Source organism: Bos javanicus, chromosome 21 (assembly GCF_032452875.1).
Source record: "Bos javanicus breed banteng chromosome 21, ARS-OSU_banteng_1.0, whole genome shotgun sequence".
In the NCBI taxonomy this organism is placed as follows: domain Eukaryota; kingdom Metazoa; phylum Chordata; class Mammalia; order Artiodactyla; family Bovidae; genus Bos; species Bos javanicus.
In genome coordinates this window covers 40746499-40759598 of record NC_083888.1, presented here as the reverse complement: position 1 = coordinate 40759598, position 13100 = coordinate 40746499, and the positions used below count along the sequence as shown (strand labels likewise).

The following is a 13100-nucleotide window of genomic DNA, read 5'->3' as shown; positions in this document are numbered from 1 at the left end:
GCCAGGCCTCCCCGTCCATCACCAAATCCCGGAGTCTACCCAAACGCATGTCCATCAAGTCGGTGATGCCATCCAACCATCTCATCCTCTGTTGTCCCCTTCTCCTCCTGCCTTCAATCTTTTCCAGTGTCAGGGTCTTTTCAAATGAGTTAGCTCTTCACATCAGGTGGCCAAAGTACTGGAGTTTCAGCTTCAACATCAGTCCTTCCAATGAACATTCAGGACTGATCTCCTTTAGGATGGACTGGTTGGATCTCCTTGCAGTCCAAGGGACTCTCAAGAGTCTTCTCCAACACCACAGTTCAAAAGCATCAATTCTTTGGTGCTCAGCTTTCTTCACAGTCCAACTCTCACATCCATACATGACCACTGGAAAAACCATAGCCTTGACTAGACAGACCTTTATTGGCAAAGTAATATCTCTGCTTTTTAATAATGCTGTCTAGGTTGGTCATAACTTTCCTTCCAAGGAGTAAGCATCTTTTAATTTCATGGCTGCAATCACCATCTGCAGTGATTTTGGAGCCCAGAAAAATAAAGTCAGCCATTGTTTCCACTGTTTCCCCATCTATTTGCCATGAAGTGATGGAATCAGATGCCACGATCTTAGTTTTCTGAATGTTGAGCTTTAAGCCAACTTTTTCACTCTCTTCTTTCACTTTCAACAAGAGGCTTTTTAGTTCCTCTTCACTTTCTGCCATAAGGGTGGTGTCATCCATATATCTGAGATTATTGATATTTCCCCCTTTTCTAAGAGTGGGTGCTTATTCTGCTCAGAGAAGGAACAGTTCCCACTCTTCAACAAGGAGAAACATATTTATAATTCCAACAGGGTCAATGCCCTAAAGCCTCTGCTAAAATTTTTAAGTCATGGGATACTAAGAATTGGAGGGCATGCAATGCTTATAATGACATTAGTTACAGAGGAACTAAACGGAAATTGGAAAAATGTATCCTTTATAACTGTGAGTACTCCAGAGTCTGGAGCTAGCAGCTAAAGGCTGGATCCTCCAGTCACATCCAAGTTTCTACTACAACTGCTATTTTAAAGGCAGAGTTTCCTCACTGAATAATTTGATACTTCAGAGAACAGTTTTAAGTATAATTCAGAGAGCTTTTTTTCTCCCTGGAAAATTTGAGTAAGGTGTTGAACTGCCTTCCCACCATTCCCAAATGTTAAGGACATTCTCCAAATACAGTAACTTCAAAATAACAGAATATAATAACATATCAAAATCAGAAAATTAGTGTTGGTCCATTACTACTATCTAATCCTTAGATGTCACTCCAAGTTTCACCTACTGTCTCTATAATATCCTTTATGGGAAAAAGAATCATGTGTTGCTGCAAAGAGCTGTCATCTCTTACACACAGTTGTCTTCTGTATGAAACAGTTCCTCAAGTCTTTCTTGACTTCATGGCCTTGATAAAGATTATAGGCTATTTTTTTCCTTCCTTTTGGTAGAATACTCCACAATTAATTTTTGACTGAATTTCCTCATGCTTAGATTCAGGCTGTACATCTTTGACAGGAATACAACAAAAGTGATACTGTATTTTTATACTGAATCTTTTGGGTGGTACACTATTTCAGTATGACTCATTACTGGTGATGTTCAATGGGATTACCTAATAAGGCATCTATCAGGCTTCTTCTCTATCAAGTTATTTTTCTTCCTCTGTAAGTAATAAGTATTTTGTAGGGAGGTACTTTGAAACTGTGTACATAATCTGGAAAATTTCTATTTATTCATTAATTATATCTGCATGGACTCATGGCTTCCTATTTCATTCAGTATGTTATAATCTGTTATCATCATTATTTACTTTGGTACTGTCATGATCTGGCCATTGGGGGCCTCTTCAAGCTGACTTTTGGGTTCTTTTTGACACATTCCATCATGTTTTGAGTACTTCCCTTGCTTTCTGATACAACACAATGTTTCAGGCTTATTTTGTACTTCCTCTTCCTAGAATCAACCATTTATTTCACCAATGAGTCCTAGTGGAAAGTGGAATACAGAAGCTAAAAGTTCTACTACTGGAGAACTGTTGCTCCTCATCCTGCTCAAGTGGCAGAACTAGGAAATGCATATATTTGAGTACACACACATATAAAATCTATAGTTACTTCTCTATTTGACAAGTATTTAGTGAAAATGCCAAGTCCACGTCGGCACCTCCAATTCCAATATTACAGGATTCATTCTAGTTTTCTTCCTTTTAATATTTGTAACTTTCATCTCTGACAATGGGAAACCTTGCTCCTGAAACCTCACTCCCATTATATTATCTGATGTATTTACTTATTTAACCAGTCCCCTGTATGTAACAAATATCCTAACTCTGCTACTGTCTGCTTGCCTGCAGAGATGTCATCTCACTCCAATCTGGTTCTGATTCCCCACAATGGACACACACATATGCCTGGCTATACTTCTCACCCCATCTGAGCCCATGCCTGGTTTGTCCCGTGCAGGGTCACCCTCCTTAATCTGATACGGGCCCTCAGGCTCCAGGACTAAACTGCTCCCACATATGGACACCCTGCTCACCTCACTTAGGACTCTGATACCTCCAGTTAGATTACCAACCATCCCTCTACCTGATTTGTGGATGCCTTCTCATTCTGCTTGGGTTCTGACATCTTGTTCTGGACTAAAGCGGTACTTGGAGAAGAAAAGAACAACCCACTCTAATATTCTTGCCTAGGAAATCCTAAGGACAGAGGACTGGAGGGCTACAGTCCATGGTGTCACAAGACCTGAACACGACTTAGTGACTAAAAGAACAAGAGTGACACTAGACTGCCAAGTGCAGGAGCGTCTACCTTGCGCTGCTCTACTCAACGTCTTTAAAATGAATTGGTTTGAGAAAGTAAGGGCAATGAAAAAAGTTCTGATTGTTTTTTTAATCAGCATATTTTTTGCTTAAACTTTACTCAAAACTGTAAATAACAAGAAATAACTCTGAAGTGATGGACTTAGATATATGTTACATATTTTTTCACTGTAAAGTATACATACCTTCAAAATGTTATGTTCTCCCCACAAATCTAGCTTTTTATAAGTGTGAGCAATAATAGGGATTCTCAGAAATTTTTATGAATAGAACCTTTTAATTACAAACATTTCAAAAAAATTGTTTATTACCTTCCAACTTGATATAAAATCTAAAAGTCATAACCAAAATAATAACTCAAAAACCATTTTCAGCTGAAGAACTTGTATGTAAAATAGAAGCTTAATAGCTTATGTGATTTTTATTCATTTTTGAAAAGAGCTGAGATCTGAATTGAAAACTCTTTTGAAATTATCAACAAGTCTCTAAAGTTTAGAGAATTTCAGAGGCTAAAACTCTGTTTATGATCATTGTAATTGAAAACAATAATTAGATTATATATTCCAAGTACAAATAGTTATATCTTGTTTAAAGAAAATCTAACAAACACATATTTAGATAAAGGGATTGTCTACAGAGTTTCTTTAAAAGTGAACTGCCAAAGTATTTAAAACAGAATTCAGTTTTAGATACTGATACATCTTTTTAGGAAGCTCTATAGGGTTAAACCAAAGTAGAATGTGTGTCATGCTTGGTTTGAATATTTTACCTTCAAATCTTGCCTGAGCCAGCAGAAATTGAGCTTCAAATGTATCACTTTAAACAAATGAATATTAAAAGTGCTTATATACTAATACATTGATAAAGCATACCTTCAAAGAAAAGTTCAATAAAATGCAAATAATTTTTCTAATTTAGGAACTGCCATGCTACGAACTTCTCAACAGGAAATAGCTCATTTAATTATCTCATTAATAGCAAAGATTGTGAGAAAAACAATAATTCTATTCAAATTTTACTCAAACTGAAAGGCTGGATTCATCAGATGAAAAACTTATATTAACCTCAAATTTATGATACATACCATCAGGATCTGATATTATATCTAGAAGAGATTTATCCAGAGTAGTTTTGCTCATTATTTTTTCTTCGTATTCAAAATACACATCCAGTTTTCTTGCCTGTTTCAAAATAAGTATCAGAGAACATTAAACCATAAAAACATACTAAAAACCTCTCTGCTTACTAGTGCCTATTTTCTATGATCAATTTTAAAAACAAATGTTGATTTCCTAGTAGAATTTACTTTTACTTTATTTTACTTTTAACCATACACTTAATGTACAAAATGAGATTGACTATTTCATTTATATTTGACTTATAAATTTAGAATAACTCTGCATGTCATATGTTAACAAAGACAAAAATCACACAAATCTCAATTATTGTATTAATAAGTAACTACCATATAAATAACACTGTTTCATGCAAATTAATGTCAAGGGTCAAGTTATGTTTACTTTTTAGTGAGTAAATCCATACATTTTTATCCTAACTAGACAGAAAGTTATCCTAATTATTTTCGATTGCTTAAACTGTTCCTCATTAATTTTCCCACTAAATACTTTGAACTTTAGATAATGCAAAAGTAGTCAAATTTTGCTTTTCTGTACAGCAGGTTTTCTCATAACCCAAGGTATATAAAAATCATGAAGTATCTATTAGATTATGCTTTAGATGAAAGACAAGAACATGCTTTACTACTGAAGGTGTTACCAATCTAAGTAGAAATCATTCATGAAATAAATGAGAACACAGAGATATCAATAAAGAATCAAAATATAAATACAGAATAAACATTAAATTAAGATGATAGAATGAAATAAATATTAACCAGTTGTAGAGAAGGAAGTGATGAATTCTGAGCTGTTCTGAAAGTGATTTGGGGACATGGATAGACAGAGTTCATTTCACTTAAAGGAATCGTGTATGTGTGTGAGTATGCCTGTGTGTGTGTGTTAGTCGCTCAGTTGTGTCTGACCAGGCTCCTCTGTCCGTGTGTGTGTGTGTGTGTTAGTTGCTCAGTTGTGTCCAACTCTTTGCAACCCCATGGACTATAGCTCTCCAGGCTCCTCTGTCCACGGGATTCTGCAGGCTAAAGAATCTGGAGTGGGTAGCCATCCCCTTTTCCAGGGATCGAAACCCAGGTCTCTCAACTACAGGTGGATTCTTTACTGTCTGAGCCACCAGGAAAGCCCTGGTTAAAGGGATCATATCAGGCATGATCAGAGTAGATAGATCTGAATGGCAGATTCAGCAGTGATTTCATACATGAGGCAACAGGTGATCAACCCCTCAATCCCACTCCTCCACAGTGGCATACAAGGCCAGAGCTTTAAACAGATGAAATGCTCAGCTTGAAAATCAAAACATGAAAAGGTAAATATACTGACACCTGTCCTCACTCCTATCCTTTTCTACCCCATTTCCACCTGCTTCTTTGGCTATTTATTTCTCCTATAGTTTTTCAGCTTCTCTATGCAAATGTAAGCAAATAGTATCTATATCCTAATATCCCTCTGCTTTCTGACACAAAAGGCAATATACTATACTCTGCTGTCCCTTGTTTTCACTCAGCAATGTATTTTACACCAGTACACGGAGAATTTCCTTGAATGAAGTTGAGATAAGAGTTAATAAACTTTGTAATAGAGTTTTTGTTTTTTTACAAATGGCTCTCCACATTTTTTTTAGATTCCCTGATACAGGAATTATTTTAATTACTGTATAAAGCTACTTTGAATAAACAATATAGATACATGCTGAAGTACTAGGAATGGAAAAATGCAGTATCAAAAATGAACAAAAGTAACAGAAAGGAGATCCTAGGAAAGTGACCATGGTGGTGACTGTGGGAATGGAAACAAAGAGACGTATACTTAATAACTAACATGAGAATGTGCGTAGGAAGGAAAATAGTGAAAAAAGTCAAAGATTCCTGGGAAATAAAATGACGGTAGTAGGAACTGTGTGTGCTTAGTCACTCAGTTGCGTCCAACTCTTTGTGACCCCATGGACTGCAGTCTGCCAGGCTCCTCTGTCCATGGGGATTTTCCAGGCAAAATACTGGAGTGAGTTGCCATGCCCTCCTCCAGGGGATCTTCCCAACCCAGGGATCGAACCCATGTCTCCTGAATTGCAGGCGGATTACTTACCAATCTAGGCCACCAGGGAAGCCCTATGTTAACTTAAATGGACTGGGAAAGCCTAATTATCTGTAGAATAAAGCCAAGAATGGAAGGGGGAAGGAGATAAAATAAGGTGTTAGGCTGACTTTCAGGGCCTAATCTGCTCCAGCCAACTTTTCTGTTTTACCACTATTCACCAGGTTCAGTTCCCTCTAGTCACATCAATTAACTCATTGACTTTTCATTAAAAGTAGTGAATGCCTTTAATCCTCAAGGCTTGGGCTTGAATTATTCTCTTAGCTTTTTTAGAATGCATTTCTCCTCCATCACCTGCCCAGTGAATTCTACTAATTTTTCAAGGTCCAGCATCTTTGCAGCTTCTCTATAACTCTTAAACCTCTGTTTCTTCCCTTTCTTGCTCCTTTCCAATCTCCTTCTTCACTGGGAGAATTAATTAAGCCCTTAAGTGTGTACTGACAGCACTTCGTACACTTCTCCATAACAGCAATGATTACACCACATTACTCTCTTTGGTTTACATACCCTTCTAGAACTATACACTTCCTAGAATGTTTCTAATTAATTGTTTAACCCTAGGAGTCTAACAAAGCACCTGTCTTGCAGCAAAATATATGTCAAATTTCTAAGCTAAGAGCAAGACATATACAGATCAAGTAATCATCTTTAAAAGTTATGAAAGTAGATAAATGAACTTCCAGAAGTGAAAAATGCAGAGAATCAAGCTTTAGTGATTTAATAGATAAAATTAAGTATGCTAAATGCCATAATGGAATCTAACGTGTGTACCTACATAAATGAAGAAAGGTGGCTCACTTAGACTCATTTTGCTCTTCTTGATGTATTAACTTATCCACATTTTAACTTCTAATGAACAATGGAAGCAGAATTAAAAAACAAGTTAATCTGATGGCTAATGGGTAGACATTCTTTTGAAGGTGATAATGTTCTAAAATTGCCTTGTGATTATGGTTGTGTAACTCTGAATATAGTAAAAAACCACTAAATTGCATGCTTTAAAAAGGTGAATTGTATGGTATGTGAACTATATTTCCATAAAGGAGTTAAATAAAAATATGTAGCATTTCAGTATACTGACTGGGAAGGAGCCTCATGGGGGAGGGAAAGGAATGAAGTAAAGATCTTCTAACCTGCATAAGAGAACTAGTATCTGTTCAGTATCTAGTACGTGCAAGGCACTTTACTTACAGCTATGGCTTTCAAATGTTTCTAAACAGAACCTCAGGACCCTCTTTCTCAAACCAAATCTTCTGCAGAACCCTAAACATAAAATAGATACAAGTGACCAATTAAATGTCTCTGTTGAGTCTAGGGTACCAGAGAACAGGGTTTAAAAGCTACAAAATCAGATTATCTCACTTAATTCTCCAGACAACACTATAAACTAGGAATTATTAGTCCCATTTTAAAGATGAAGAAACAGACACAAAGAAACATAAATTTATTCAAGGTTACCAGAGCAGAAGTAGAGAGTTGAGATTCAAATCCAGGTCAGATTCCATATACACCATAGATAAAGAGTAGGGAAAAAAAAAAAAAAAAAGAGTAGGGAAAATTACATTTTCCTCAAGAACAGTTTATTGCTTCCTTTGTATACACTTTATGAAAGAAAGTATATTTGTCAATTAGTATATATTTATTTTTTGGGTAATACACATACTTTACATATACGTGGTGAATTTGTGGTGAATTCACATAACAATCGAGATGTGAATGTTTTTACTGGATTAAAATAAGGACCATCTACAGAATTGTACATTATAGGTGATCAATAAGTACAGAGGAAAGAAAGCCAAAATGGCACTATCAGAAGGAGTTAAGTAAAAGAATGCAAAATTCTTTAAGTCATTTCTTTAAATGAGGTGTTCTTGACTTTACTTGATAAACTGAGCTGGACTGAAACAGAATAACAATGATAATAGCATAGCAAAAAAAACTTTCAAGACAAAATACAAAATACAAAGAGTTTCAGGTATGAGTTCCAACTCTGCCATTGACTAGGGAATAGTTTACCTTTTTTGGAGGTAAGAGGTATATTTCCTTCACTGATTAAATGAAGAATATTTCACAAAATATGTTCTGCAGGGTGCTAGTTCTTACAGTTGGTTAAGAAATAACCCCTAAAAGTGTTCCAGAGTCAACAGTTTTAAGGTTTTTTTGAATGCTTTTAAAATGCATATATTACGCTGCATTATGAATCTCCAAGAGGAAGACACAGCACATTTTCCTTCTAACTTTATTTGACCAAAGAAGAAGCAGCCTCACTACTATCTTGTGGACTCTGCTAAGAACTCTGTCCCAAGGCTCCTTCTAGTCCTAAGTTCCTCAGAAGGTCTGTGAAGGACTCTGGAAAATGGGGTCCACAGGACTGAGGAATTATAATGGCAACGTTTGATTTTCTACTTTCTAGTCTGATTTGTATATCCCTGGTGCTTATGAATTATTCTCTATTCTGTTATTCTATGTGCTGTCATTGTAAGTGACCTTAAATTCTGTAGAACAAGTCAAGGTATAAATAAATAAAATGTGAGATATCTATTTAAAAAAGTTAAGGAATGCATCTGTCCTCCTTTTATTTTAAACATCTGAGACTGTTCATCACAAGTCTGCTTCTACTCTCTGTGTTTAACCTACAGCATATTCTTATAAGGGAAAAGACTGTAAAAAAAAAAAAAAAAAAAAACCTCCCAGGTTTACCCACTCACAAACTATGTAGCATATCCTCTGTTTCTTGCTATTATATGTCATTTAAGCTGTAAAGCCAAAAATTCACATTACCAAAATTAGTCTTTGGTTTTCCTCAATGACTTAATAAAAATCTGTTTTCTTATTTATAGATGATCTGAAGTAGGTGAACCCTAAGCATTATATTTTTCACTTTTATCAAAGTAAAATAACATATAAAACACAGAATTTGGTTAAGTTTTAACATAAGTATATACCCATGAAACCGTATACACAATCCAGATAGTGAACATATCATTCACATCAGTTAAGGAAATTCTCTCATTGTAAATACTCTCCTCTCACTCTCCAACACCATTCTTCACGTCCTATTTTCTGTGACTATAGATTAGCCTGCATTTTTCTGAATTTTCTATAAACACAACATGCTCTTTTTTTCTGTATGTAGCTTCTTTCACTCAGTGTAATTACTCTGAGATTCATTGAGTACATACTGTTGTATGTATTAATAGTACCGCCTTTTTAATTGTTGAATAGTAGTCCACTGTATTGGAGAAGGCAATGGCACCCCACTCCAGTACTCTTGCCTGGAAAATCCCATGGATGGAGGAGCCTGGTAGGCTGCAGTCCATGGGGTTGCTAAGAGTCGGACACAACTGAGCAACTTCACTTTCACTTTTCACTTTCATGCATTGGAGAAGGAAATGGCAACCCACTCCAGTGTTCTTGCCTGGAGAATCCCAGGGACGAGGGAGCCTGGTGGGCTGCCGTCTCAGGGGTCGCACAGAGTCGGACACGACTGAAGCGACTTAGCAGCAGCAGCAGCAGTCCATTGTATAGATATACTGGACTTTGTTTACTCAATTAGCCTGTTGATAGACATCTGACTGATTTCCAGTTTGGGGCTATGACAAAGAGCTGCTATGAATATTCATGTATAATGAACATATTTGCTCTCATTTATCTTGAGTAAACACTTAGGAGTAGAATGGCTGGGGCACATGATGGATTTGTGTTTAACATTTTAAGAAACAGAGATACTGTTTTCCAAAGTGGGTGCACCATTTTACATTTCTACCAGCAAAATATGAAAGTTCTAGTTCTGCATCCTCGCGAAAAGCTGACATGATCAATATTTTAAATTTTAGACATTCTGATAGATATGCAGAGGTATCTCACTATGGTTTTAGTTTGTTATTTTTCTAATGATTGTTGATGTTGAACTTATTCATCACTTGGATATCTTTTTCAGTCAAATCTTTGTTCAAATTTTTTGCCCTTTTAAAAATTGGGCTGTGCATTTTCTCTATTGAGTTGTGAGAAGTGTTTAATTCTTTGAACTTAACCTTTATGAATCTATTGAGTCTTGCTAATGACAAAGCTTTATCTTCATGAAACCTGATGGTGGAAAAGTGAGCAAAGAGCAAGAGAAAGGTAATTCCACACTTCGTTTTTTGAAGATGTGGAAGAAGTCTCCAGAAACTCAGCATGAGAAACTAAAAGACATTTCACACATTGAAGAGTTGTCTTTGGTCATATTTGGAGTAAAGAAAACTTCTTTAAGTTCTGATAATGACTAATCTTATTTGGGATAAAAAGAGGTAGAAGATAGTGATAGTCTATCCATTGGGGACTTCCTGCTATAGGATATATTTTCTCCTGCCTTGAAGAAAAGACAGCAAGGTCATATAAACATTCACTCAGTAGTGTATTGGATAAAAGATAATTTAAAACAGATTAGTCAAAATCCAGACAGAGAAATGTTCTGATTTACAGGACAGTACAATTTCTTCCCTATAGTGATCAGGAGAGCAGTGATCAGTTAATCAAAGTCAGTTAATGCAAAGAAAAAAAAAGGGGGGGGATTTCCCTGGTGGTCCAGTGCTTAAGAATCTGCCTGCCAAAGCAGGGGACATGGGTCCGATCCCTGATCCGGGAATATTCTACATCCCATGGGTCAACCTGTGAGCTGCAATGACTGAGCTCTTGTGCCACAATTACCGAAGGCTGTGCGCCCTAGAGCCCATGCTCTGTAACAAAGGAATCCACCACAATGAGAAACCCATATACCTCCACTAGAAAGAAGCTCCCCCCGCATGCCACAACTAGACAAAGTCTGCAAGCATCAATGAAGACCCAGCAAAGCCAAAAGAAAAAATAAAAAAGGACCTGGCTGTATATACATGTTTAAACACTACAATTTAACTTAAGATCTAAAACATATAATTGTCTGTCAATTTTGAGGTAGACCCAAGACCGTTCCCTTGAGCACTGAGGTTCATGGACTGAAATTTTTTTCTTTCCTGCATAATGCACATGTTTAAGTATCAGCTATAACTTCAAGTTTCTTTGACGCGAGATACAAAAATTTATAAATGTTTACAATTACAACATAAAGCAATTCTAGTACTTTCAAGATTTTTCAATGTTTTACAGTTGTTGTCTGCTCCCTGCCACAGCTACTAAATTAAGTAATAATTAAATCACCACCTTCACTGAGTCTAAGGCAGGTAACTTAGTTTTAGAGAAACAAACCTCTTTTCCTACTCATACCATTGACATAAATAGACTGGAATCAAATACAAAAAATTCAACTTGCAAACACACTAGATGTCACATGTTAGCATGGCAATAATGTGGTCAGCAACCACTGTTTCCGAGGGAATAAAGGGCATTGGTTAATTTGATGTGCTGATCAGCTCAGTTTCTACTTTATTTTGAAAGCTTATTTTCCCCTAAGAAAGATAAAGAAGTTGGACCAGAGAAGAATAAGTCCCCTGAAGGAGGTGCTCTAGTTAAAATTAGCATTGCTAGCAAGAGCTAAGTCTTGCTCAGTGTGTACAGAGCTAAGTCGGTACATGTTTGCTTGATCAGAGGATGTCTTTAGACCTAACTCAGTACCTCTTAACTTTCTCCACAGGAAGCAGCAAAACAGAAATGAAGATCCAGCACCAATAATCCACAAGAGCTTATTAACCGCTTATTCTTGGCCGGCTATCTCAGTAAGGAGCATTCAGATGTGAGAGCTCTTCTTCTCAGGTGGGAGCACTAGGGGAAAGAGCATGTATGCCATTTCTCTTTCTTCTTCTCTGACATACATGTAGGAGACTTTTCCTTTCTTAGGTATCTGATGCTAGAGAATAATTAATTCTGGCTGGCTATGCAGCTGAGACAGTAATCATTAAAATATACTGAAATCTGTCTACAAATTTAAGTAATCTCAGAATCCATTCCCTAATAACCAACAAGTGGGGGTAAAATCTTATTTGTATTAGAAATGAAAAAACTGCTGGGATTTCCCTGGTGATCCAGTGGTTAGGAATCCACCCTGCAATGCAGGGGACACAGGTTAGATCTCTGGTGGGGAATTAAGACCCCACACGCCTTGGAGCAACTAGGCTCCCATGCCACAACTAGAGAATCTGTCTGCTGCAGGGAAAGTTCCTTCACAATTCACAATTTACTCTTAACCTATTAAACCAAAGTTGACTACTCAAGCCACTAAAATCTTTAGAATATCAATAAATTTACGTGGTAATATCTGTCAAAGTTGTCACAAACTGCTGTGCTGCCAAACATCAACTGCTGGGTAACTGCCAGGACTTCTAAAGAGATTAATTTCTTCTAGTATTCTGCTTTAGAAAATGATCTAAAGAAATATAAGCAGCAGCTATAAACTAAACATCCCAAAATAAGAAACACGCAAAACTGCAATAAAGACAAATAGCAAGAGATGTGTTCTGAGATCTCTGCATGAAGAGTCATAATGTTCTTGCTAATAACAACAACAACAATAATAAGTAAATAAATATTTACTGCTTAGGTGAATGAATGTTTACAAAGAAGTGAAGCCCAGATGGTCAACAAATTCTAGTAAAGAGTAAGAGATATTGGAGAAAAATATTTTTTAAATTATTGTTAACATTATATAGCCAGAGGCAGATGGTGTAACATAAAAATGGCACAAATAAATGTATTATTTTGAAGTAAATATTTTAAAGTTGGAAATTTAATAATTATAAAAACTATAAGAAAAATTTTATAACTATGAGTAATGAGAAAAATTGGAAGCAACACAATTTACTTGCTAGCTTTGACATAGGAGAATAGACGTTTTAATTAAAACAGGACTCTTCGCCAGTCCAGGTTCGATGCACGATACTGGATGCTTGGGGCTGGTGCACTGGGATGACCCAGAGGGATGGTATTTGGAGGGAGGAGGGAGGAGGGTTCAGGATGGGGAACACGTGTATACCTGAGGCGGATTCATGTTGATATATCGCAAAACCAAAGTTAAAAAAAAAAACAAAAAACAGGACTCTTCTCAAAAAACACTGCAATTTTTCT

At 36.4% G+C, this 13100-nt stretch overlaps 1 protein-coding gene across 2 annotated transcripts in view; it reads right to left on the bottom strand.

The window, feature by feature from the left end:
- Positions 1 to 13100, bottom strand: part of SCFD1 (sec1 family domain containing 1) — a 112951-nt gene that overhangs the window by 44766 nt on the left and 55085 nt on the right. For both annotated transcript variants that reach the window (XM_061394067.1, XM_061394068.1), the window contains one exon: positions 3926 to 4022. In XM_061394067.1, coding sequence (XP_061250051.1) covers positions 3926 to 4022 — 97 coding nt within the window. The remainder of the gene's footprint in view (positions 1 to 3925; positions 4023 to 13100) is intronic.